The sequence below is a fragment of the Hyperoodon ampullatus genome, assembly GCF_949752795.1.
Source record: "Hyperoodon ampullatus genome assembly, chromosome: X".
Lineage (NCBI taxonomy): Eukaryota > Metazoa > Chordata > Mammalia > Artiodactyla > Ziphiidae > Hyperoodon > Hyperoodon ampullatus.
The window spans coordinates 112,606,670-112,634,473 of NC_136913.1; the positions used below are offsets into that span (position 1 = coordinate 112,606,670).

The window sequence follows — 27,804 nt, forward strand, 5'->3', positions numbered from 1 at the left end:
CTCGCAGGCGCCCCGCTCCGCCCTTTCACTCTGCTGGCTCCGCCCCTCGTGCCCCGCCACTCCTTTCCCTAGTCCTTGTACGCGCGAGGTGGGTGGTGATGCGGTGACGGGGCGACATCTCTGCACCCACGTTAGCTGCAGAAGCTGTCAAATTTCTCACGTCTTAGCCTCCTCTCCCAGCACCTCCCTAAAGTCAGGTTGCCCCGTCTGGGCCTTTGCGCCTGCAGCCTGCCCGACTCCCCCGTTAAGACCCTTGTCATTTCCGCCTCTTATTTCGTGCCTTCTCTTTTAGGCTTGGAGGGGGCGGAGTTGGAATGGCTGTACCACCGTTGCCGAGGCGACGACTTGGTTACTTCCGTTGGTACCAATACTTCCGGGTTGGCGTTGCAGTGGCGCTTCCGACTGTGGGAGCCTCGGCTTCCCAGTCGTCCGATGAGCCCGAGCAGGTGAGGGGGAGCTCCTGGGCTTCCAGGCTGGGGAGCGGGGCTGGGCCGCGCCAGGCCGCGCGGGGCCGGGCTGGCCTGGTTCCCGGCCTGGGAGGGGCTTAACGGTCCTTTGGTCTCTCTCTCCCCTCAGCTGAGTCCCTTCCCTGTCTTTCACTCTTCTGGCATCGGTGGTTTTACTTCTTCTTCGATTGAACCCTGCTTCCTCGACCCCCCAGGGAGGCCGCCTCCTTCAGGCGCCTCCCTTCTCTCCACGAACTCGCTCTGACAGCTGAGGAACTGGCAAGATCCTGCTACCCAGAGGGTGAATGGGTATCTTTCCTGGAATAATCCTAATTTTTCTAAGGGTGAAGTTTGCAACGGCGGCCGTGATTGTAAGCGGAGTAAGCAAACACCTCCATTGTATTAGTGTGACGGATGCTGTTGAAAGATGCTCCCCTTCAGTTTCTACCCCCTGCCACTCCTTGAGGTCAAGGCGTTGAAGGCATCTATTAAAATGCAGTTCAGCTAACTAATTGGGATGACAGCCATTATTAACATGAATTAGTTTCTCAGACAGGGTAACAGCAGGGACATTTGTAGTGTTCTGTCAGTGTTTCCTTGGTTTTTTCAGGCTGGGGATGCTTCAAGTCATCATGAACTCTTCCCTCGCCTTCATTCCCTACATCATCAAGTTCCTTTGTGTCTCTATTTTAGAAGTTTATCTCTAACCTCACTGCCAACAAACATCTTGTCTGCTTTACTTCACACCATCCTAAGCTAGTTTCCCTGCCTCTCCTGTTTGTAATTCACTGGTTGTCTGCAGCCCTAGTAGGCTAACTAAATGTGGTAGATTTCCTCAAGTCACTTCCCTATTCAAAAATTTACAGTATCCCTCCCACCCTGCCACACACACTTTGGTTTCAGGACTTTCAACTTAACCTGTTTCTTATCATACTTTTTGTCTGATATTGTTTCAGTCAGATAAAATAATTCTCTGTTCCAGTTAGATTGCACTCTTCCTTCTGAGAACAAACCATACTGATGCTTGCCTCCACATGCTGTGTTTTTCCCCACATTTGTATCTATCCATCCTGTTCTCCTCCCCGCACCCTCTCCTTACCTATACCTGTTGAGATTCTACCTGCCCTCTGTCAAGGCCCACTTTAAGTTCTCTCATCTCCATAAGTCTTTTCACGGATTGTCTCCTTTTCCATGCTTCTCCTGCTCTTATAGTTTGTGCTACATAGTTTGGCACTTATTTTTTTCTTTAATGAACTACTCTGATTTCTTCCACCAGTTTATAAGCCCTTGAAAGGCAAGAAATGTATTTCATACAACTTTTATCCCCATACCCATCTCCTTAATTATCCAGGAAACATAAATGATGTCCTGGCGTTAGAACATATGTTATGTGTGTGTGTTTGTTTTAAACATCACGTTTATACCCATAGCACATTTGGGCATTTAGTATGCCTTCAATAAACATTTGCTTGACTCTCCATTATTACCTCCTAAATCTGAGAATCTCTAACGCCTACTCTTCCTTAAAGGAGAAAGCAAGAATGGCACCTGCATTTTTCTGACCAGATCTTTGGAGTAGTGTAACAGGGTTATGTAATTTGTGTTCTAGATATTCTTCTCACTCTTTAGGCTGTAAGATTTCCCTTAGTCAGACTTCAGAATACGTGTCTGCATTTTGAAGGCATTTTTCATTGGCTTCTTAACACGATAAAAATATTTAAGGTACTATATTTCTATTTCAGCTCAGATATGACTCTTTTACCCATATCTGGGGATAGCCCCCACAAGTCAAAATCATTTTTAGAGTGCTTGGGGTATTTTACACAAGTAATTCTCTGCAACAAAAGCCAGGGGAGAGAATTAGTAGGGAGAGAATCTCTGAGGATCAGCAATGTGTCGTGTACAGTGTGTAGCATTGGTCAGGTCCAGTAAATTAACTTTCAAATTTTCCCTGTAACCTTTTACATACAGGCTGTATACATGCATAAAGGACATCACACTGGAACCAACCAAGTATTTATCAATAATGGGCGTGTACCCAGTTCTGTGCCAGCTATTGTAGGGGTTATAAAAAGTACTGTGAGACATGGTGTCGGCCTTCAGGGATCTTACCTAGTTAAGAGAGAAAATAACATGGGGCAACCAGAAGATAAACCTCATCCTAGTCGTTATTTGTATGCCTGAGATTTAAGATATAGAAGGGATAAATGAAGGCTCAAAAGGGCATTATACAGCTGTGGAATAGGTATGACATAACAAGCATGCATATATACAGCCTTATGTAAAAGGTTTTAGCTGACATTTGAATGATTCAGTAGTGTGATGTGGCCCCCACAAAAGTGACTGCAATTTTCAGCTGTAGTAATTGAAGTGTAATATAGAGAATGACAAAAATGAGCACAAAGTAGGGTAGCCAGTCTTATTTTGCCAAATAAGAACACTAAACAGTATCAGCTACCAACTACTAATGCATTTCATACAAGAAAGGTGATTTTAAAAAAATGCTTCAGGAGTAGGAAGAACATGATCTTCTAATAGTCCTTTACATTAAATACATTTAGCTGAAGAAAAAGGCACTAGGTGCCCTTATTTTCTTTAGTTCAACCCAGAATCGTGAACATTTTCATTAAAGAACCACTGGGCTAACGGACCTGAGATTGTGACTGGTCTTTCTGGCCCCTGCTGTGGCTTTGCCCCCTGCCTTTAATTGATTTATTATTGCTCCCTGAACCCTGAGCACATCTTCTTTATTAAAAGGCTGGGTAGCAGGTAGTCAAGACAGGCTTCTTCTGTGATGAAAAGAGTTGAAAGAAGTTATAAAGAGAAAGTGTTGGAGGCAAGTATAGCAGCCATTTGAAATGTTTGACTGTTTTGGGCAATCTCTAAATTGGTGAATGGAAAGGGCATTCCCCCTTGCCCCAACTTAAGAGAAGGGATATGCCATGGTCCTTGCTTTTCCATGCCTACCCTCTCATCATTTGTGTCATGTTTTACTATCAATTGTAATCTTAAAATATGGGCATAGCTGAAAATGTTGATAAGGTAGTATTTAGTACCCAAGACTTATCTCAAGCTGCAGCTGATAATTGAATTGCTTATTCCTACTTTGCTTTTTAGAGTTATTTTCAACAGTTTTCCTCCAAAAGAGTTGTCTATTGCAGACTCTGTCAGATGGATTGGCTGATCATACTATGTTTGAAAGGAAGTTTCCATAATTATTTCTGTGGCCTCTAAAACATTTGTCTGCATGTTAGCTATCCTCTCTGGAAAATTGTTCTTCTGTGCTTAGTTACAGAGAATTCCTTATGTGGAAACAAAACAAAACCTTGTCTCCCCTAAAAAGAGACTGTGATTCAATGGTGCTAACCCCAGATTGGGCAGTAGGGGAGGTGGGCAGTAAGTATTATCTGTTAAAATGTATATTTGAGTACTTAACTATTCAAAAGTGTAATAATGATAAGAGTTAATAGTTGAACTAGGTGCCGGGTACTTTTCTAAGTGTTTTACATACATTATTTAATTTTCACAACAACCCTATAATATAGTATTTATTATTATTCCCATTTTACAGTTCAGAAAACTCAGGCACACAGTGGTTAAATAACTTGCCCAAGGTCACAGAACTAATAAGTGGTGATGTCAGGATTTAAACCCAGGCAAGTCTGACTTTAGAGTTTTCATTCCTGACTGTAAACCACTTGAAGTTGCTTTTGAAATTCACTAGTATGCATACCATGAAGATCTGAAAAAGGAATATTTAAAAGAAATCTGAGAATCCATCCTCAGAAAATAGATTGCTTCCAGCTGGACCAGGATTTAGTAGGCAATGCCTAGAGTAGTAGTTCTTAAAGCGTGGAAGTATCAGCATTTGCAAATTTGCAAATTCTCATGCCAGACCCAGACCACCAATCAAAAACTCTGAGGGTAAGGCCCAGCAGTCAATGTTTTAATCTGCCTTCTAGATGATTCTGGTGCACATTGAAATTTGAAAACCACTGATTTAGAAGGCAGAACTGTGGAAAAAATAAAATCCAAGAGAGAAATAGCTAGAAGTGGCTGGAAAAAAAGGCTGAAAATATTGAGGGTGACAGGTCTAATGGGGGCAGGATGGGGAAGGAGGTGAGGGGGATGGGGAGTAGTATGCATTGTTAAAGAACCCAAACATCAAAGAAAAACAATATTTGTATATATGTGCTTTAAAAGGCCAGGGAAAAGGCGATTCACTAATGGATGTATGTTAAATGTCAGAGAGAGGAGAGACATCATCTGTATTGCCGCCATTCCTCAGGGAACCAGAAGGAAGGTGAAAATGTGCTTAACTTACGCTGGGCCTAGTGGGGGGAGGTTGTGTGTAGCTGGAAAGTAGCTAGATGAAATAAAACCCTAAAATTTAGTGGAGAGATGAGAGAACTAAGAATATGAGAGGGTAGTGGTGTCAGTCTGCCTTGCACCTGAATCAAGCTAACTGAATACCATGAACTGCTTTTATGAGATGCCTCAGCCTATATAATTTAAAGTCCAGGCTCCTTCACTTGTAATTGTCTAGTTGTATGTCTAAATTGGGTGTGCTGGATGGAATGAAACCTCTTCTTTGGGTGGGGATGGGAATAACATTAAAGAAACTAGAGAACGTGAAGGGCACAGGTTGATATTTGAGTGAATCGCACACTTACCTCTACAGAATGGCAGTAAAGAATGCATTCATGATCATCACATAAAACAGGAGCCTTCATTTTTTGTCATTCCACTTGGTAGGGTTTTTTCTCTACATTTGTTTTATTTGCAAATTTTGTTGATATAAATTATGTGATCATACACTAACAGATGCTCCTCACTCTTGTGCCTTGTTCTGATTTGTGTTTATTTTTAGCACCAGAAAAGTGCCACTGTAAGCCATGAGATGTCTGGTCTGAATTGGAAACCCTTCGTATATGGCGGCCTTGCCTCTATTGTTGCTGAGTTTGGTAAGAATGTGAAAACTGAGAAACCTACTCCTTAGGGTATTGATATGGTAGCATTATTTTTGGTAAAAACTAGAGAAGAAGCAAAAAGAAGCTTGCCCTATTTTTATTTTTTTTTTATTTTATTTTATTTTTTTTTTTTTGCGGTACGCGGGCCTCTCACCGTTGTGGCCTCTCCCGTTGCGGAGCACAGGCTCCGGACGCGCAGGCCCAGCGGCCATGGCTCACGGGCCCAGCCGCTCCGCGGCATGTGGGATCTTCCCAGACCGGGGCACGAACCCGTATCCCCTGCATCGGCAGGCGGACCCTCAACCACTGCGCCACCAGGGAAGCCCAATTTTTAAAAAAAATTTATCATAAGAAAGTAATGTACTTTAAAAAATATATATTTATTTATTTATTTGGCTGCACTGGGCCTTCGTTGGAGCATGCAGGACCTTCGTTGCCACGTGCTGGATCTTTGTGTGGCATGTGGGATCTTTAGTTGTGGCATGCAGGATCTTTTAGTTGCGGCATGCAGGATCTAGTTCCCTGACCAGGGCTCGAACCTGGGCCCCCTGCATTGGGAGCACAGAGTCTCAACCACTGGACCATCAGGGAAGTCCCGCCCTATTTGTTTTAAAAACTGTTGTCTCAAAGCTATCAAGTAATATTTTCTTTATATATGGAATCTAAAAAGAAAATGGTTCTGATGAACCTAGGGGCAGGACAGGAATAAAGACGTAGATGTAGAGAATGGACTTAGGGACACGGGGAAGGGGAAGTGTAAGCTGGGACGAAGTGAGAGAGTGGCATGGACATATATACACTACCAAATGTCAAATAGATAGCTAGTGGGAAGCAGCCACATAGCACAGGGAGATCAGCTCGGTGCTTTGTGACCACCTAGAGGGGTAGGATAGGGAGAGCGGAAGGGAGATGCAAGAAGGGGGAGATACGGGGATATATGTATACATACAGCTGATTCACTTTGTTATACAGCAGAAACTAACACACTGTTGTAAAGCAATTATACTCCAATAAAGATGTTAAAAAAAAGATGTACACCTTAAAAAAAAGTACTACAAACGTTATGGCAAGTGAAGTTAAGAAAAGTCAATTTTAGGAAGCTGTTTTGATAGTTTAATTATTTGTTAATTTGCTAGGCTTAAGAAACATACATGAAAATATAGAGGGAGTTAGATAAGATAGGGGTTTCTGTTATATTCTTATACAAGTGGCCTTTCTTTGTGCTCAGTTGTTTATAAATTTCTTAGTAAGTATTCAGATTTCCGTTTTCAAACCTCTTTCCCATTTTAGAAGAAGATTGACCAAGATCAAACCAGATTCTTCTCTATTTGATTTTAATTTTGAAATACTTTTACATTGTGTTTTTTCATCTTCCAAATTTTTTTTCTAAACTGTTCATAAGTGACCCCAACCCAATAGTTTTTATTGACTTTCTTGGCATATTGTCTGGTGTTATGATATCACGGTCATCAGTGACCAGAGCTGCATAAACATCTTGTTAGTTTTAGACCTTGAAATAGTCCTTGAAATATATTTTGCCAATGTAATGACCACTTCTCTGTGTTGATATAATAAGAGAAAGAAGTTTGGTTAAAGAAATTTTCCCACTAAGCACTGTGCTTGTGTTAGTCCTGAATTACCTAAGGAACCCAGATGAGTAGGCCAAATAGGACTTTGCCATTATCTTTCATAATACTAGAAAACTATTTCTCATAGACAGATAAAAGAAAAAACCCACAAAACTTTGTAATAGTATTTAAGAGTATGTGGAGCAGCAATCCCATGCTTTCCTATTTTCTTGGTGAAGATTTGGGGAGATTTTATGAGGGAGAAGTAGGGAGACTTGAGGTGGGAGCGGGGCAGAAGGAAGAGACAGATAAATGCCAGATTGTATGTTAACAGATGAAATTAAAACATTTAAGTATTTTGCATTTATAGTGTATTAGAACTATCCTAAAGCACTTTATTATATCACAGTTTCAGTTATACTGTGGGTCAAATCCTGCTGCCTAGATATAGTACATTTCACTTTATCACATACAACTCTTGTCCTCTGATAGTGATATTTAAGTAGAGACCTAGGTGTTAGAAGAAGAACTTTGTCTTATGTTTTAAAAATTACCACTGGCTTAAATTCATCCAAAATTTAACTGTGATTCTTTGGGAAAACTTATAAATGAGTGTGCTCCTTCACAGGAACTTTCCCTGTGGACCTGACCAAAACGCGACTTCAAGTCCAAGGCCAAAGTATTGATGTCCGCTTCAAAGAGATAAAATACCGAGGAATGTTTCATGCCTTGTTCCGAATCTATAAGGAAGAAGGTGTATTGGCTCTGTATTCAGGGTGAGACTGGACTCTTTCCTTACGTCACAAATAGAAAGACTTTTTTGAGAAGCCATGTATTTCAGCTGTCTGGTAGTTTGTGCCCTTTATATTCACCATTTCAACTTATAATTCAATGTTGATGTGCCAGTTTATATTTCACTTGCTTGTAAATCTTGAGCTTTGGATTTTGTGTTCATTTGGCTATAAGCGATACATTTTAAAATGGATATCTCATTGCAGCATTGGCTTTTTCCTGTTTTCCTGAGAGTCATCCATAGCCACCGTGAATAGCGGCACCAATTCGCAGTATATATTTCTGTGATAATCTTCCTGAGTTGCCAAATATTGACTTGTAAAAAAATTTTTCCTCTTTAAAGAAATACTATTCTGGCAGTTTAAATAGAAAATGCAGAATGAAAGAGCGGGAGACCCATCATTTTTTGGGGAGCGTCATCTTTTGGTTATTCATAAGTCGGTGGTTTATTGTCCAGTGTGTTGTTTATCTGCTGCCAATTTACTAGTCAACTCCTGCATCTAGGGTACCAGTTTATTGCTCAGAGAATGGATATCAGTTTTATTATTAACTTATGTTAGACTTAATTTCAAAGATAGTTTACTTGGGGGAAAAATCAAGTTTTACATCCTTAAGCAAGTGAATCATGGATCATCTGTTTCACCTTGTTCTTTTATCGGCACAGATGATCACAAGATTATTTTTTTCAGATAGCAAGCAATAAAGTCAGAAATATGCATGTTTTGTCATCATTTTAAAATCTTAACCGTTTGAGCTGCTGCTGTCTTTCTATTTATAACTGCTAAAGTATAGTTCTGCAGTTTGGAAGAATCTCAAAGGAGGTATGAGTGAGAATGTCTCCAGTTTATAAGCAGAACTTAAATAGGGTGAAATCTTGGCTCCGGTACCTCCTTGATAGGTTGAAGATATATCTGCATCTGCTAGGAAGTAAGGTTGATTTTTAAAAAAAATCTATGAAGTGGGTAATGGTGTATACTTTTTCTACATTACTGGATTCAATATGCTGATATTTTGTTAAGGATTTTTGCATCTAAGTTCATGAGAGATATTGGCTTGTAGTTAGTTTTCCTTTTCTGTACTGTTTTTTTGGTTTTGTTAGCAAGGTAATACTAGCTTCATAAAATGAGTTGGGAAGTGTTCCCTCTTCTGTTTTCTGGAAGAAAGATTGGCATTCATTTATTAAATATTTGGTAGAACTCCCCAGTGAAATGATCTGGGTGGGCCTGGAGAGTTCCTTTTTGGGAACTTTTAAATTATAAATTAAAAAATTTTAATGATTATGAGATTATTCAGATTATCTATTTCATCTTGATCGAATTTTGGTAGTTTTTAGTTTGCGAGGAATTAGTCCATTTCTTCTAAGTTGTTGAATTTATGAGCATAAGGTTGTTTATAGTATTCCTTTATTATTCTTTTAATGACTGCAGAATTGTAGTGCTATTCCCCGTTTCATTCCTGTTGGTGACATTTCTCTTTTTACTACTGGGATCCTTGCTAGAGGTTTATTAGTTTTATTGATTTTTTTTCAAAATAACTTTTTGTTTCATTGATTTTTTTTTTATTTTCCTGTTTTCAAGTTTATTAATTTATGCTCTTTATTATTTACTTCCTTCTGCTCGCTTTGGGTTCATTTTGCTCTTTTTTTTCTAGTTTCTTGAGGGTAGCAACTTAGATTATTGATTTTGAGACTTTCCCTCTTTTCTAATGTAAGCATTTTGTGCTATAAATTTCTCTCTCAGCACTGCTTTAGTTGCATCCCACATATTTTAATAGGTTGAATTTTCATTTTCATTCAATTATATGTGTTTAAAAAATACACCCATGTCACCCATGGATTGTTTAGAAGTATCATTTAATTACCAAGTGTTTGTGGATTTTCCTTATTGATTTCCAGCTTAACTCCATTATGGTCAGAGAACATATTCTATATTATTTCAATTATCTTAAATTTTTTGAGGTTTGTTTCATGACCTAGATGTGCTCTCTTGATGAATGTTCCATGGGTGCTTGAAAAAAATGCGTATTTTGCTGTTTTTATGGAATGAGGGGGGTGATGGAAGTGAGTAGGCTGTCTAGATATGTATAATCTGTGAGTGCATGTTAAGTATAACTGACTTTCTTTTTCTTTCCTTCTTCCTGGCAGAATCGCTCCTGCTTTACTAAGACAGGCATCATATGGCACCATTAAAATTGGCATTTACCAGAGCTTGAAGAGATTATTTGTAGAACGTTTAGAAGGTCAGTATAAGACTCCTCATTCTCTTTTAAAGTAACACTCAAAGGGATTGTTGAAATCATGCTTAATGAGAAGTGTTCATCACAGGGTGCCTGAGAATGGGTAGCAGTCATTTCAAGGACAAAATAAGCTTGTACTGATTTGGGATTAATCCTTGCAGAGGTGATGTATAGGTTAGAGGGACCTGCTCTTCAAGTTTGTCCCTTTTCCTATCAAACGAACAAAAAAAGGCTTCTGGTCATCATAGAGAGAACATGGAGCAAACTTGTTCAGAAAATTAATGCTGTCCTCATCTGCAAGAGAACTTCAACTATAAGGAATCCTCTAGCTGTGGGTTTTGATAAGCTTTGGTCAGGTAGAGTAGTTTTATATATATACAAAATATGGCCACCTTAACCCACATTCAGCATTACCATATGTCTCTCTATTTGCTGCTGTAGCTTTTTCAGCTGGATACTATACTAAAATGGTTATTTTACTACAGGCCTGAGGCTGTTGCATAGTTGGGGACAGCTGGAGAGCTTTTCGGTTAGTAATGTCCTTTGAATTGCTTTATTGTCTAAGTCAACTTTTTCTGGAGCCTCTTCTTTGAGGATCCTGAAGGATTCTAGTCCTAAATTAATTTCCTTTCACAGATTCTTCACTTGGGTTTACCTAGTTTTTAACTTGTAGGCTCGCTATTGTGAGGAGGCGTGGTGAAGATTGAATTTTAGAACAATATGCTCTGTGGTTTCTTTGTTCTTTTTTTGCTGAGAGGATTTAGTTCCAAATGACTAGTTTTTCACATTTAACTACAGAAATCTTCTGTCAATAAATAGAGGCTAGTAGATAATATGGTCAATTAAAATTAATATTTAGGTATTTTTTTCCTATTAGACATAAGATTTTATCCTTTAACATTCGGTTCCTGAGTCTTTAGAGTTGATGATTCTCCAGAAAAAGATTAAAATTTTTTTTTCTTTAGATGTTTGAAATGATTGAAGGAGAAATAGCACATTCTGAATTTATATGGAATATTGGCAGTTATACAGAATAATAGGATATATTCCAGTGTGTTTTAGAAATATTTATTTTAATTTTATATGTTTCAGTACTTATTTGGAACCTAGAAATATTTGAGTTTCTTTATTTTCATAAGCTTTGTGGTTCATTTCTGTAGTCAGTTCTCTGACATGGTTCCCTTTCTCTGATAGCTCAGCACTCTGTTCTCAGAAACTGGTACCTCTTACAAGCAGACCTTTCTTTTTTTTGTTCATTTTTACAGATGAAACTCTTTTAATTAATATGATATGTGGGGTAGTGTCAGGAGTGATATCTTCCACTATAGCCAATCCCACCGATGTGCTAAAGGTAAGAGAAGTCTGGCAGCGTTGGATGTATGCAGTGTGACACGAAAAGAGCATGAGCTTTGAGTCAGATTTGGGCTCAGATCCCCACTCTGTCACTTGCCAGCTGTAAAACCTTGGGCAAATCACTTAACTGCTTTAAGCCTCAGTTTCCTCATTTGTAAAATGAAGATAATTCAGTATGTATTGCATAGGGTTGTTAAGGATTAAAGATAATATATGTAAACTGTTTATCATTGTACTTGGTAGGTAGTTGATGCTTAATAAATAGTAGTCAATTTATTGTGATGTGCATTAATCCATTGATCTTCAAACTAGAGTATGCACACCTTTATAGGTTCTTTCCAAGGGGGCTATGCAATTTTAAGGGAATCAATTTCCAGATCCCTTACTTTCTTTGTACCCTTCTCAAAAACTGATCTGAAAATGAGCTTGTGTTTAGAACAGCCCTTGCCCCACTTTATAAAAGAAAGGCACATTCCCCCACCCATTCCAAATCATAGTATGGTATATTGACCTGTGGTGTAACCTGGAGTATCAGACAGAGGGATAAATTGAAATACAGTTTTTAGAGAAGCCTCCTTTAATAACTAATTGAAATACCGTAAATCTATAATGTCGCTATCTTTTCCTGTCTTATCCATATTTCTATTAAGGACGAGATTTGGCTTTAAAATGATGTATTTTGGCCTATTAGAGATATTCTGAATTCAGAACCAGAACAGTATAGGTTAGTGGTGCTGAGTTTTTTACAACGTAATTGAATTTCTTTCAGATTTTATCAAAATTCAGAATGAAACATTTATTTAATAATATCAATAATATCAATCTATATCTTATTTAATCTAATAATCTAACTTAATCTAATAATAGCAATCTGCATCTTATTTTTGAGATAAAATGGTTAACATTTTTTACTTATTAACTCATTTAAACTTATGATAATTAAATATATGATTAAAATGTGTAAGAGGATCCCAAGTCTTTAAAAATCATTTTAGGGGGAATGTGAGAAAAAAAAAGTAAGAGAAAGTATGTTTTATTTATTTGAAACCACAGGTGGCTAGGTTGGTGGAGGGGAGATCTATTGTGATTCAGAGTTTTGAGAGAGTGACTTGAAAAACAACACACATGAAAGAAACTAGTGGTGGTTGATGAAGAAATGATATGAAATGATATTTCTGGGTTAAATTGAGAGTACTTTAGCTACAGAATTTTTATATCACTTTAGATTTACAGAACAAGTATTTTGAAGATAATTGACTATATCCTAAAACTCTAAATTATTTGCAATATAATTACACTGGTTAGAATGTGCTTTTCAAGAACAATAATATTTAATTCCCTAAAACTTCCTTTGTTATCCATCAGGATCCTAAACTTAATCATATAAGTGATTCACTTCAATTTCCTGTTGCTCTGACCAGTCTGGTACAATTACAACCATTGACCAATGCTACAATCTCCCTTTTCCTTTCATATCCTTAGGTAGGGCTGAGTGGTGAGTGGTGCTGGGACGTGGAGGGTCGGGGGTAGTCACAATCCTATATAGGAGTTATAATCACAGTTGGGCTGTTTAATCCTTTCATTTATCCTTGAATAGATCTTTCTCTGAACTACGTGCCGCTTCCTTGCCTTTGTGTATGTAGTTCTCTTTTTGCCTGCAATGCCTTTTCCCCCTTTCCTCATGAATTTATCCTTGAAGACAGCTCAGGAACAGGGCCAAGACTAGGACAAGGGAGATACTCCCCTTGGGTGCAAAATGTAAGGGTGTGCCAAAATACTCAATAATCAAGAGAAATAACATTTTTATGCAATATTTTTCAAAAATTAAAATGAATGTGAAAAATTCATGATGAACAAAATAGCAATATTTTGTACAATCCATCTCACTCACTGTAATCCCACCCTGTTGGATCCTGTCTTTAATTACAGTTTTGATACTTGGTTCATCTTGGGTTTTTGTGCATTAATTTTGATTTTTAAAAATATCACATTAAGATATTATTTATCTGGATTACTGAGGTTTTTTACATCCCCCCCACTACATTTTGTGCCTGAGGAAAGTGCCACACTTGCCTCACCCTCATCACAGCCCTGGTCAGGAATCACCTGCATAAAGAAGTCTTCTACTTACCATAGGATATTTGTGGTTTCAATTTGTCTTTGTGACAGTTTCTATTCCATTTTTTTTTTTTTTTTTCTGTACGCGGGCCTCTCACTGTTGTGGCCTCTCCCATTGCGGAGCACAGGCTCCGGACGCACAGACTCAGCGGCCATGGCTCACGGGCCCAGCCGCTCCGCGGCATGTGGGATCTTCCCGGACCGGGGCACGAACCCGTGTCCCCTGCATCAGCAGGCGGACTCTCAACCACTGCGCCACCAGGGAAGCCCTCTATTCCATTTTAATTTGGTTTAGGTTTTATTTCAAAACTCTTAGTAGTAGCAGTTGACTTTCCGCATAAAAACATGCTGCTGTAACATGATTTACCAAGAGCATTTATTAAAACCTAGAGTTGTGCTTCATGAAAATCAGGCCTACATTTGGGCCACTAGTACTTAGTGACTGACTACTATGATCTATATGTGCAGTCGGTGGGAAATTGTACCAAATCTTTTACGTGGCCTTTTAATGCTGTATCTCCTTTCTTGTGCCTCTCAAAAGCTACTTTGCAGAATACAGTATCATGCTTTTTACAAGTAAAACTCAATTTAAGGTCTTGTAAGCATTAAATTATATTTTTAAACTTTTTTTCTGCTTTTTATACTTCAATAAGCAATGCATGTTCAATGTAGTAAAAAGTGGAAGGCAGAAAAAACCACAAAAGAGAAAAATGCCCACTTGGAGCTTTATCACTTAGACATAAGCCACTGTCAACATTTGGGTGTGTATGTTCAGTCAGTCTCTTTGTTGAACATATGGATTTTTAAGTCTACCTGTTTTTGATAAAAATGATATACCATACATACTGCTTTGCAACCTGCTTTTTCTATTTAGCAATTAATTTTTGACATTTTCCAATCTCCACAAATATTATTCTACAATAAAATTTTATGGCTGCATAGTATTCCCTTAAATGGATGTATCATAGTTTATGCAACTAATCCTTTGTTGTTATTTTTGGACCTATAGGTTGTTTATAGTTTTTCACTAAACTAGTCATAGTTTAAATGGATTCTTTTCTACCCCTACAGAGTACTCATTCTTTCTTTTCCCCAAATTTTCTTCCAACTCCAGAAATGATGGACTTAGTATGAGGAATGTGAGGCTGATAAAAATCGTCTTTATAAAATATACTTTGACACAAATTACATTCTTTCTATATGTAGCTTAAATCATTAATTTCATCATAATAGTAAGCTGATTTTTAATTCCCAAATACTGTTTTCTTCATTTTAAATGAGTGAAACATCTCATTTTGGTTCTCTGTCAAAATAAAATGTTCACCTCTTCCGATTTTAGATTCGAATGCAGGCTCAGGGAAGCTTGTTCCAAGGCAGCATGATTGGCAGCTTCATTGATATATACCAACAAGAAGGTACCAGGGGTCTGTGGAGGGTGAGTACTCTTTTCTTGGTATTATTCTTTACACAGTTGCTAGAATTTGCAAAGATTACCTTTTATATAAAGCCATAAAATTGTGAATTGTCACCTTATACTATGTAAGATTCTTGGTAACCTAAAAAATAAGGTAAGAAGCTCCTTATCAGCTATGAAAGGACCAAAACTTATCAGTCATCTTTATTTCTGCTTAATGTTTGGGGATTGTATGTGTGAGAGAAGTTATATTGTTTGAGATAGCCATTTTGGTTTGTTCAAATTCACAGTGAGTTTAATTTTTCAATATATATTTTTGCCAGTTTTGTATTAACACAGCAATGTATGTTTATGGTAGTCTCTGTAGTGCTTATGATCAAAAGTTATTGCCTAAAACAACTTTTTTAACATTATAAAAGGTAAAAGATGTACTATAAAATGTTGAGAAAGTATATAAAAGATAAAAATATCCAGTAGTCCCACTAGCTAGAGATATCACTGTTAACATTTTGTCGTATTATCTTCCAGTCTTCTATCTATACTTTTTAAAATATTTTTGTTCCTGTAATTTTTATCCAGTTTTAATCACTTAGTTTCGTAATATTAAATAAGACTACTAGTAGTAGAGAGTAGAATGGGAAATCCGTTAATAGACTCTTAAAAGAGAGAGCTTTGCTTTTATTATTTCTTTATAATTTTCCCTAACTACTTACTATAAAAATTTTCAAACTTACAGACAAGTTGGAAGAACAGAACAATGAACACCTACATAGCTGGATTAAATGACTCAAAGTTTGGCCCTATTTGCTTTATCTACTTATGTATATACACACATGCACACACATACCCGTACACACACACACACACACACACACACACACACACGTGCACACTCTCTTTTATTGTTTGTTTAAATATCTAATGAGTCTCTCTCTTTCCTTTTTTTCCTAAACTATTTGAAAGGAAGTTGCAGACATCGTGTTACTCCCCTAAGTACTTCATTACGCATCTCCTAAGAATAAGGACATTCTCCTACATAATACCAATACCATTGTCACACGTAAGAAAATTAATAAGTCCCTAATATCTAATACCTAGTCCATATTCAAATTTCCTTTATTGATGAGGTCAGGTCAGTTTTCTTATATAAAATGTTTCCTTGCATTTCCCCTGTATTTCCTGTAAGCTAGAAGTTAGATCTGTTGGCTTGATTAGATGCATGTTAAACATTTCTGGTAACAGAACTTCATAGATGACACTATTTCATATGCGTCACAGCAAGAGACACAAAATGTTAGTTTGTCCCAAAATTGGTGATGCCAAGTTCGTTTACTTGTTAAGATGATGCCTACCAGGTCTTATCATAGTAAAAGATACGTTTTTTTTCCCCTTTTGCAATTAGCAAGTAATTTGTAGGGTAATATTCTAACAACATGCATATATCCTATTACTTAATGACCTTTCACCAAATGATCTTAGCATCTGTTAATGATCCTTGCCATTTGCTTTTTGATAAAAAGCACTTGGAGGTACACTTTCTTTTCCTTTTTCTTTCTTTTTTTTTTTTTTTTTGCCACACTGCGCAGCATGCGGGATCTTAGTTCCCTGACCAGGGATTGAACCCGCAACTCTGCAGTGGAAGTGTGGAGTCTTAACCACTGGACCGCCAGGGAAGTCCCAAGGTACACTTTCTTGATTAGCCTAATTTAAAACCAGAAAATGGAACTAGCTAGAACCTTTTTCACAAACTAAGGCTAAGGAAAAGACAAAGACAGAGCAATAAATAGAATTGGAGATTTTGTCAGGGGAACATAGCTACTTTGTTTTTAATTAAAATAATCTTTTAATTGTGTTAAAATACATATAAAATATCACATTTTTATACAACCAGTCTCCAGAATTCTTTTCATCCTGCAAAACTGGAACTCTGTACCCATTAAACAACAACTCCGCATTTCCTCTTCCCCTAGCCACCAACCTTTTATTATCTCTCTATGAATTTGATGGTTCTGGGTACCTCATATAAGTGGAATCATACACTGTTTGTCTTTTTATTACTGGCTTATTTCACTTAGCATAATGCCCTCAAGGTTCATTCATGTTGTCACATGTGTCAGAATTTCCTTTTTAAGGCTGAATAATATTCCATTATATGCATATACTACATTTTGTTAATCCATTCATACATTAATGGACATTTAGTTTGTTTCTGTATCTTGGCTCTTGTGAATAATGCTGCTGTGAACATGGATGTGCAGATACCTCTTCAAGACTGATGTCAATTCTTTTGTGTATATACCCAAAAGTAGGATTGCTGGATTGTATGGTAATTCTATGTTTAATTTTTTGAGGAACTGAACATAGCTACTTTTATGATCCAGGCTATTTACTTCATCCAGGCATGTAAGGAGAAGTGAAGTATATTGTGTTATGTATTCTTTTGACACAGACATGTATTATTTACATATTAAAACATGGGAATCTTTTTTTCATTTCAACAAGAAAATATGTTTACATTTTTCTTCAAACACGTGTCTGTATTTTGTTTTCCTGCTTTGATTATAACATGGGTACTGGAAACATTTCACTTTCACTGGAAACACTTCACTTTCTTCCAAACTCCATTGTAAGAAATAACAACAGGAGTACAGTAATAAAGAGTAACTGGCACTTAGGTCAGAGTTGGACAGACAGTAGAGTAGTGAACTGGAGAGCACTTGCCCTGTTCATTGCTGTCGTGCACCACGTGAGTCCAGTGTGGCCAAATTTTCTGGGCTTTCAAGAGAAGCTGGAAATTTGCATTCCTGTGTGAAATATCCATTTCTGTGGTTTTGTTTTTGTTTTTGTTTTATGTTGAAAGCTAATTCAGCCTTCTAAGAAACACTGTGTAGGCCACACAAAACATGTCTGTGACCTGAATTCAGCCCGTGGGGCCTTACGGTTCACCAAATTAGTCTTCTGAGGCCATCTTCTAACAGAGTTGAGCAGGTGAAAGGATCAGAGAGGAAGGTACTGCTGGGCCAGCCAGCCTGATCAGCAGAATCAAACATCTCCTGATGACAGCACAGCTACATCACTTCCACTTTATAAATGGAGTTTGGGAACTTAGAGATGATTGAACTCTTTAATTATAACAGGTATCACAGAAAGCAGTTGTTCCCCATGGTATATTATTTTCAGTTTTTAAAATGATATTTAAATTTAAACACAATTGTAAAAGTAAAACATTCCTTGTGAACATTTTTACAAAAATTTGGCATGTGTGTGTATACCTTTTCCCCTAAATTTAGAATAATACTGTAAGTAATTTTATATCTTACCTTCTTCAGCGTTGTAGGCATTTTCTCGTGTCATTCATGTGCTTCAAAAACAGGACTTTTAATGCTCTGGAAGCCCCATGTTGTAACGTGAGCTGTGATAGGAATACTGTACTAGTGAGTGAAAAGCTGGTAGTGTTATCACAGGAGGACTCATAAGGAGGTACTCCTTTGCCTTGGCCTTCTCCCTATAGCTGCGTCATACTTTTGCTGTCATCCTAGTGTGTCCTTTCTGCACATCCTAAATTCTGTGAAATAAAGTTGAAAGCTCTCTTCTCCCTACTGACTTTTGCTTCATGGTTTTATCTTTAATAACATCTTTATTGAGATAATTCATATACCATAAAAATTTGCCATCTTAAAGTGTACAAATGAATGTTTTTTGCATATCCACAGACTTGTGCAACCATCACCACTGTCTAAGTTCAGAACATCTTTATCACCACAAAAAGAAACCCCATGTCCATTAATGGTCACTTCCCATGACCTCCAACCTTCCCAGACCTAGACAACCACTAATCTAGTTTCTGTCTCTATAGATTTACCAATTCTGGCATTTCATGTAAATGGAATTATACAATGTGTGGCATTTATGACTAGCTTCTTTAGTTTAACATACTGTTTTTAAGTTTCATCTATGTTTTAGCATTTATCAGCACTTCATTTCTTTTTATGGCTGAATAATAATTCCATTGTATGTATTTACCACATTTTGTTTATCCCGTCATCAATTAATAAGCATGTGGGTGGTTTGTACTTTTTGGCTATTATGAATAATGCTGTTATGAACATTCATGTACAAGTTTTTGCATAAATATATGTTTATAATTTTCTTGGGTATGTATCTAGATGTGAAATTGCTGGGTCATGTAGTAATTCTATGTTTAACTTTTGAGGAATTGCCAAAGTGTTTATCACAGTGGCTGCCCTATATTGTATTCCCACCAGCAGTGTATAAGTGTTTATCTTCTTTGGGGAAATGTCTATTTAGATCTTTTGCCCATTTTTTAATTGGATTGTTTGTCTTTTTATTGTTGAGTTATAAGAGTTCTTTATTTTGGATACTAGTCCATGTATAATATATGATATATACTAGTCCAGATATATGATTTGCAAATATTTTCTCCCGTTGTGTGGGTCGTCTTTTCACTTTCTTGATGGTATCCTTTGAATCACAAAAATGTTTAATTGTGATAAAGTCCCATTTATCTATTTTTTCTTTTGTTGCTTGTGCTTTGGGTGTCATATCAATGGTTTTATTTTTTAGTACAGTAAGTGAATTGGTATTTTATAAATGTTCCAGTATTAGCTATTGATTTGAAGGAGTAATAACCCCTATACTTCAGACTTGGATTTTTTCTGTTATTTTTTAATTCCTGACTTACTTTGTTCACTTTTAAACTTATGTCACTACCAGTGTATTTCCTTGGTGTCTCATGTCACTTATGTTTTGTAGGGTGTTGTCCCAACTGCTCAGAGGGCTGCCATCGTTGTGGGAGTAGAGCTACCAGTCTATGACATTACGAAGAAGCACTTAATATTGTCAGGGGTGATGGGAGACACAATCTTAACTCACTTTGTGTAAGTATGATAGGTTGTACTCATTCCATATATTGAGTACTTTAAGCACAAAAAGCATCTTTCACTGAAGTCCTCATGTAGAATTGATAATGGGTACATATGGTCTAAATACCTTTTTCTCTCTCATCACCAGAACTTCAAGCCTTCTGATACAGGTACAGAGATTCCAGATGCTATGGGCACTTTGGTACTTGGGGGCAGTGTCTAATACAGTAGCCTATCAGATGTATGTAGGATTTGCATTTGTTCATACACAGCCTCTGTATCTAATAAACTCATCTATTATTTGCTTTGGTTAATTTTGGATCAGAAAGCAAATTTTCTCAATGAGAAACAATAAAAGGGTGAAATTTTATAGGGCCTGTGAAACAAAACCACAGTTTTGGGCTGAAGACTGTTGCTAATTTCATCCTATGTTTTCTTCATCTTGCAACTTTTATGATATTTTACTACTCAAATGCATTTGGCATATGATGCTGTGGTTTGAAAAATTTACATAACTAATAGATGATGCATAATACTTCCTGCTTAGGGAACTTGCTAGACTTATATAAACTGTCCCCTTAAAAAAAAAAGGCTATCTGAATTTTGGATTGAAAAGTGAAGGGGACAACTTTTGAATAATGTAAAGATTAGTAAAGATTTCCTTTCTTTTTAGATTGTAATGAAAGGGCAAGTGCCAGGTTTTATCTGATGAGTCTGACTCATTGTACATTTATGTTTGGACTAATTTCAGTTTAAGCGGGCAGAGGTGGAAGTGGGGCAGTCTCGCTTCTTAAAGTTTTTATCTTTAGTTCCAGCTTTATGTGCGGCTTGGCTGGGGCTCTGGCTTCCAATCCAGTTGATGTGGTTCGAACTCGCATGATGAACCAGAGGGCAATTGTGGGACATGTGGACCTCTACAAGGGCACTTTGGATGGTATTTTAAAGGTACGCACACTGTGAACTTGGATTGTATTTTTAATTTTCTTTGATGTCTCAGACCTTCTTGCAGTCTTTATTCTTAGTTGCTGCATTTCATTCTGAAGGTGGAAGAATCATTATGTCTATTTTTAGTAGCCTCTCAGAGTAACTCCTAGGTAGGAAAGCTGTCTCCTTGGTAATCTGCTGATGCACAGTGGTCCTTAATATTATTATTCCAGTTTGAATGCTTAAGACTGCAGGGTACTTTTATCAATAGCACCATGTAGAATTACTGATAGAAAGGACTTAACATATCCCACATTTGCCCATTTCAGACAAGGCAGAGATGCTATAATAGAAAATCTGGTACTTGGTTTCCGTTCAGCATTGTACTACTGTTCACGGTTTGGCTTTGAAAGTTTCTGTTATGTTATGTTTGTAGGAAGCTGAATATCATACATGTATTATGTATTATATAATCATTCGTGATAATACTTCTACAAAAAACAAATTTGGAGCTAAAATATGATATTGTCATATGGTTTCTCAGTTTAGTTTACAACTATTATCTATCAGGCACCATTTTAGTACATACAGAGAAATTACAGTGTACCACATGTATACAAACAGATAATCAACACATCTTGTCAAGTGATAAACTCAGGGGTCTGTGGGAGGAAATTTTAGTCCAATTTGGAAGTTTGGGATAGGTTTCCTGTAGATGGAGGCATCTAAAATAATAGTAACTCACATCTGTTGAGTGCTTTACTGTGTATCGGGGACTGTCCTAATGAGACTTACATGTATTCATTCATTTAATCCTCACCATTACAGCATACTGAAGTGCTAAGAGATTAACTAACCTGTCCAAGGTTTCACAGCTAGTAAGTGGGAGAACTGGGATTTCAACTTAGACCATTGGCTTCAACCCAACATTCTTCACACTGTGGTGCCTTCCTCATGTTGGTGGCTGAGGGTTAGTTAGGTTATAAAGGATATTAAATGCTATGCTGAGATGCTTGGACTTATTCTTTTACTTGATGAGGAGCTATTGAAAGATTTTAATCAGGTCAGATTTACGTTTTAAATAGATCATGCTGGCTTTGTGGAGACAGTTGTTCTCAATCTTAGATGCACACTGCAGTCACCTGGGGAACATTCACAGCTTCTGCACCCACCTTAAACCAATGACCTCAGAACGCCTGGGGTGGGAGCCGGGTTGTCAGTATTTTGAAAACTCCTCAGGTGATTGCAATGTTCGCCCAAGGTTGAAAACCATTCATCTAAGGGGATAAGCCTGGAACAGTGGTTCTTAAAACTTTAACATGCATCTGAACCACCTGGAAGGCTTGTTAAAATTCAGGTGGCTGGGCCCCATCGCCAGATTCTGATTCAATAAGTTTGGAGAAGAACCTGGGAATTTGCATTTCTAACCAGTTCCCAGGCAGTACTGATGCTGCTAGTCTGGGATCACACTTTGAGAACAACTGACCTAGAGATAGGGAAACTGATTAGAAGCCTCTTATAGTAGTCTGAGCAAGAGATGATGAGAGCCTGAACTTGAGCATGAATAGTGGGGATAGAGTTGAGAATAATTTAGTTGATAAAGTCAACAGGATTTTGTTGACTTGATGTAGAGAGGTGTGGGAGAAAGAAGGTGTCAAAGATAACTTCCGAGTTTTTGGCCTTGGTGACCATGTAGTGACATTCATTGACAGAGGCATTACAGGAAGAAGAGCAGATTTTGTGGGAGACATCACAGTTTTGGATATTTAGTTTGAGGAACACCCAGTGAATATATTTGGATATCTTAGTCTTAACTTGGGGGAGAGTTCAGGGGTGTAGATAAGAACCTGGGGAAGCAGTAGTGTACAGGTGTTACATAACTGGAGGGGGAGGCCAAGGAGAGCAGGTAGAGGAGTTCACAGCTTCTTTGCTTTCCTAGCGCACTGGAGTATTATAAAACTCCTTCCATTCATTAACAGTGATTCACAGAAGCAGTGATTCTCATACCCTGGGGAGTAGAGTTTGGCGAAAGACCCCCTTTCTATTTCTGACATGCTCACCCTTCCACTTGACAGTCACTGGTATAGAGAGAGGAGGGGGCCAAGGAAAGAACTCTGGGGAAATACCAACTTTTAAGGGCTTGGCAGACGTGGAACCCAGGAGAGACACCAAAAGGTAACGCTTCAGGGAATTCCCTGGTGGTCTAGTGGTTAGGACTCTGCGCTTTCACTGCTGAGGGTGCAGGTTCAGTCCACTGTTGGGGAACTAAAATCCCACAAGCCATGTGGTGTGGCCAAAAAAAAAAAAAAAGAGAGAGAGAAGAAAAAAAAGATAACAGTTCAGAAGATACGAGGAAACTTACAAGGGAGTAGTGTCATAGAAGCCAAGGGAGTAATGAGCTTCAAGAAGGGATGAGCAGTTATTTAATGCTAAATGGAATAGAGAGATCCAGTATAAGGACTGCAAAGTGTCTGCTGGATTTAATATTTTCTAGAGGAGGTTTGCTGGATTGGTGTTTGTAAAAGTCAGATTGCTGTTCATTGAAGAGTGTGTTTAATCATTCATTCATTCATTACAAAAATGTTTGTGTCTTCTGTGCTAGGTACTGTTCTAGGTTGGTGAACAAAAAAGTCCTGGCCTTCATGACATTTTAATTCTAATAGGAAGAGACAGATAAACACATAGGAAGTGAGGATAAGTAGACAAGTATAAAATACTCTTTCAAGAAGGTTGGCTAAGAGGTGATAGAGGGTATAGTAATATAGTAATAGCATTTATTGAATGCTTATTATGTACCACACACTAGAGTATATCCTTTAACTCCCAGCAACCCTATAGAGTGGACAATATCTTTGCCATTTTATACAGGAGAGAACTCAGGTTCAGAGTAGCTAAGTATTTACCCAAGATTATACACCTAATAAGTGGCAGATCTGGGATTTAAATCAGGGTTTGTTTGATTCCAGAGTTTATACTTGTAACCACTATGCTGTATGATATTGTCAGAAACATATTTTCATGTTGACAGTAACCTTTAAGTACTTACATTTACTCACTCATTCACTTACTTGCCATTAAAATTCTTTAAAACAACTTTGCTCTTTATTGTCATCATACTTTTTGATTTTATCTATAAGAGTGCCATAACACTTTGGTGAATGGAATTATGCATTCATCTCTGATGTAGAAATGAGCAGCTGCAAATCTCATCCTGTTACCTCTATATTAAAACCCTTGAATGGCTTCTCTTTGATGCAAGGTCCATATGATTTGACCCCTTTTTACCTCTACAGCCTTATCTTTGCTACCTTTATTCTGTATTCCAGACATACTGAACAAGTTCTAGTACTAGACTTTTCTTTCATTCCCAAGTTTTCACCCATGCCATATACTTTGTTAGACAGCTAGCTTCTACTCATTCTTCAGATTGCATTATTTTTTCATAAAGGCCTTCCCTGACTATTAAACTGTGTATGTGTATGTAGTTTTTTGTTTTTTTTTTTGAGGTATGCAGGCCTCTCACTGTTGTGGCCTCTCCCGTTGTGGGGCACAGGCTCCGGACGTGCAGGCTCAGCGGCCATGGCTCATGGGCCCAGTCGCTCCACGGCATGTGGGATCTTCCCAGACCGGGGCATGAACCTGTGTCCCCTGCATCGGCAGGCGGACTCTTGACCACTGCGCCACCAGGGAAGCCCCTATGTAGTTTTATATACTTGCTCTGTCATAGCATTTAATATATTTAAAACATCTTTTTTGATGTTTTTTTTAACTTCATAAAATTCATAAAATTCACCTATTCAGAGTGAATAGGCCTTTGGTATATTCACAGATACGTGCAACCATCATCACCACAGTCAATTTTAGAACAATTTCATGACCTCAAAAAGAAACCCTGTGCCCTTTAGCTATTACCGCCCTATCTTCCCCGCCCTAAGAAACTACTAATGTACTTTTATCTCTGTAGATTTGCCTATTCTGGATATCTTATATAAATGGAACCATACAATATGTGAGCTTTTTGACTGGCTCATTTCACTTATCATAATGTTTCAAGGTTCATCCATGCTGTAGCATGTATCAGTACAGGCATACCTCAGAGGTATGCTTCCAGACCACCGCAATAAAGCAAATGTCACAATAAAGCGAGTCATATGAACTTTTTGGTTTCCCAGTGCATGTAAAAATTATGTTTACGCTATACAGTAGTCTATGAAGTGTGCAATAGTCTTGTCTTAAAAAAAAAACTTACATACCTTGTTTTGCTAAAAAAATGTTAACCATCATCTGAGCCTTCAGTGAGTCATTTCTTTGCAATAGTAACATCAAAGATTACAGATCACCATAACAAATCTAATATAATGAAAAAGTTTGAAATATGACGAGAATTACCGAAAGTGACAGAGAGATACAAAATGAGCAAGTGCTGTTGGAAAAATGGTGCTGATAGACTTGCTCCATGCAAGGTTGCCACAAACCTTCAATTTGTTAAAGATCCACTATCTGCAAAGTGTAGTAAAGTGAAGTGCAATAAAATGAGGTATGCCTGTACTTTGTTCCTTTTTATGGTTGGGTAATATTCTGTGGTATGGCTGTATCACATTTGTTACATTTTATTGTATAGTTGACCCTTGAGTAACATGAGTTTGAACTGCATGTGTCCATTTATATGCAGATTTTTTTCAAGAGTAAATACTACGGTACTGCACAACCTGTGGTTGGTTGACCCTGTGGATGTAGAGGGCTGAAAATAAGCTATACGAGGACTTTTGACTACATGGAGGGTCAGTGCCCCTAAACACCTGCATTGTTCAAGAGTCAATTGTAATTGCTTTTAATGGCTGTCTGCCCAGTAGACTCTAAGTTCCGTGAAGGCAGGGCCATATGCATCTTGTTTATCACTTTATCCACAGCAAATTATTTGTTGAATATATGTATAACTTCATGAAGTAGCCTCTTGTCTCTGTGTATCTACAGAAGTTCTTGCTTGTTTTCACTCAACTGCCTCAAGCCAAATAGTGTGCATCCCAGTTCTAATGTTTGGAAGAAGTTAGTCCCTGTTTTGGAGCTCTACAAGGATTCATATGGCTCATGAGAGCGTTAGAGGCTGTGTGTGTGTGTGTGTGTGTGTGTGTAAAAGTTTATGTGTTCATTTACTCAACAAATATTTATTCAAATATTTAGTGGAGACTTTACTGTGCCAGACAGTGTTACGTGGTGGGATAGAATGGTGAAGAAGACCAACATGGTCCCTGCTTTCCTGGACATTACATTCTAGTTGAGGGAGACAGACAATAAACACACAGATAATAAACACTGTAATTTCATTATTCCAAATCTTTTTTTGGTCACGCTGTGCAGCATACAGAATCTTAGTTCCCCGACCAGGGATAAAATCCGTGCCCCCTGTATTGGGAGTGTGGAGTCTTAACCACTGGACCACCAGGGAAGTCCAGTAGACAGTATAACTTCAGATGGAAGTAAATACTATGAAGAAACTAACACAGAATAATGAGATAATGACTTGGTGATAGTGGTGGGGAACTACTTCAGCTAGGATGGCCAGGGAAAGGCTCTGAGGAGGTGACATTTGAACAGGGGTCTGAATGATGAGAAGAAGGTGGCCACGAGAAGATCTGAGAGAAAAGCATTTCAGAAAGAGGGAGTGGGTACAAAGGCCCTGAGTTGGGAATGAGTTGCACATGTTCAAGGGTTAAAAACAAGGCTGGTATGGCTGCATGTGATGAATGAAGGAAAAAGTAGTAGGAAATGAAACTGGAGAGAGAGGCAGGGGCTAAATCATGTAGGTCATTAAAGAAAATTTGCAGTTAGAATGAAATCCACCGCGAATTCATTGGAGAGCTTTAAACAGGAAAGTGACTATCTGATTTATAATTTTAAAAGATTGCTTTGGCTTCTTGGTGGAGATTGTAGACCAGTTCCAGGTAAGAGGTGATGGGGTTGGGTTGTATCTCTCAGGTGCCTTATCTTAGCAGTCTATGATTCTAGGTTATCTGTATACAGGATTTATTTTGGTTGATTTTCACAATTTTCCAACATCAATTTTGGTCTGAGACCTATAGCATTTGCTGATGATCCATTGGGGCAAGCATATTACCACTATGTTTGCATAAATAGTGCCCTTATTATGTTACTATTTGCTTTAAAAATGATTAATAAGGATAATCATATTGAGTGTTCTTAATCTATAGGATGGGATAAGGGATATTTAGAAGTCTGGATTCTCATATTGTTGTCTTATCCAAATATATTCATTTTTTAGTATAGTGGTGGGTTTCACTTCACCAGTGGGAAGGCAAAATAACATTTTTTTCAATGTAGAATACAATGCCTAACACAGGAGTTACTTAATAGATATTTATGCATTAAACAGGAACTGTTTCTGTTAGTGGAATTCAATACACATCATCAATTTATGACCTTTGGTATGCATTATTTGTCATTTAATTATTTTGTTTTTGAATTTTATTTATTTTTTTATACAGCCGGTTCTTATTAGTCATCAATTTTATACACATCAGTGTACACATGTCAATCCCAATCGCCCAATTCATCATACCACCACCACCACCACCCCCTGCCACTTTCCCCCCTTGGTGTCCATACGTTTGTTCTCTACATCTGTGTCTCAATTTCTGCCCTGCAAACCAGCTCATCTGTACCATTTCTCTAGATTCCACATATATGCGTTAATATATGATATTTGTTTTTCTCTTTCTGACTGACTTGACTCTGTGTGACTGTCTCTAGATCCATCCACGTCTCTACAAATGACCCAATTTCGTTCCTTTTTATGGCTGAGTAATATTCCATTGTATATATGTACCAAAACTTCTTTATCCATTCATCTGTTGATGGGCATTTAGGTTGCTTCTATGACCTGGCTATTGTAAATAGTGCTGCAATGAACACTGGGGTGCATGTGCCTTTTTGGTTTTGTTTTGTTTTTTTTTAGTTTCTGCTTTATAACAAAGTGAATCAGTCATACATATACATCTGTTCCCATATCCCTTCCCTCTTGCATCTCCCTCCCTCCCACCCTCCCTATCCCACCCCTCCAGGAGGTCACAAAGCACCGAGCTG

At 37.8% G+C, this 27,804-nt stretch overlaps 1 protein-coding gene across 3 annotated transcripts in view; it reads left to right on the forward strand.

Moving 5' to 3' along the window:
• Nucleotides 1-314: 314 nt before the first annotated feature.
• The window catches only part of SLC25A14 (solute carrier family 25 member 14), a gene marked incomplete at both ends in the record, with an annotated part of 36,055 nt that continues 8,565 nt past the window's right edge, over nucleotides 315-27,804 (forward strand). The window contains 8 exons of one of the 3 annotated variants that reach the window (XM_079726955.1): nucleotides 315-446; nucleotides 5,317-5,410; nucleotides 7,613-7,760; nucleotides 9,920-10,014; nucleotides 11,277-11,362; nucleotides 14,822-14,917; nucleotides 19,670-19,794; nucleotides 20,589-20,724. In XM_079726955.1, coding sequence (XP_079583081.1) covers nucleotides 315-446; nucleotides 5,317-5,410; nucleotides 7,613-7,760; nucleotides 9,920-10,014; nucleotides 11,277-11,362; nucleotides 14,822-14,917; nucleotides 19,670-19,794; nucleotides 20,589-20,724 — 912 coding nt within the window. Of the gene's footprint in view, nucleotides 447-751; nucleotides 827-5,316; nucleotides 5,411-7,612; nucleotides 7,761-9,919; nucleotides 10,015-11,276; nucleotides 11,363-14,821; nucleotides 14,918-19,669; nucleotides 19,795-20,588; nucleotides 20,725-27,804 lie in introns of those variants that run through there. The other 2 variants (XM_079726956.1, XM_079726957.1) reach the window with 2 other exon arrangements.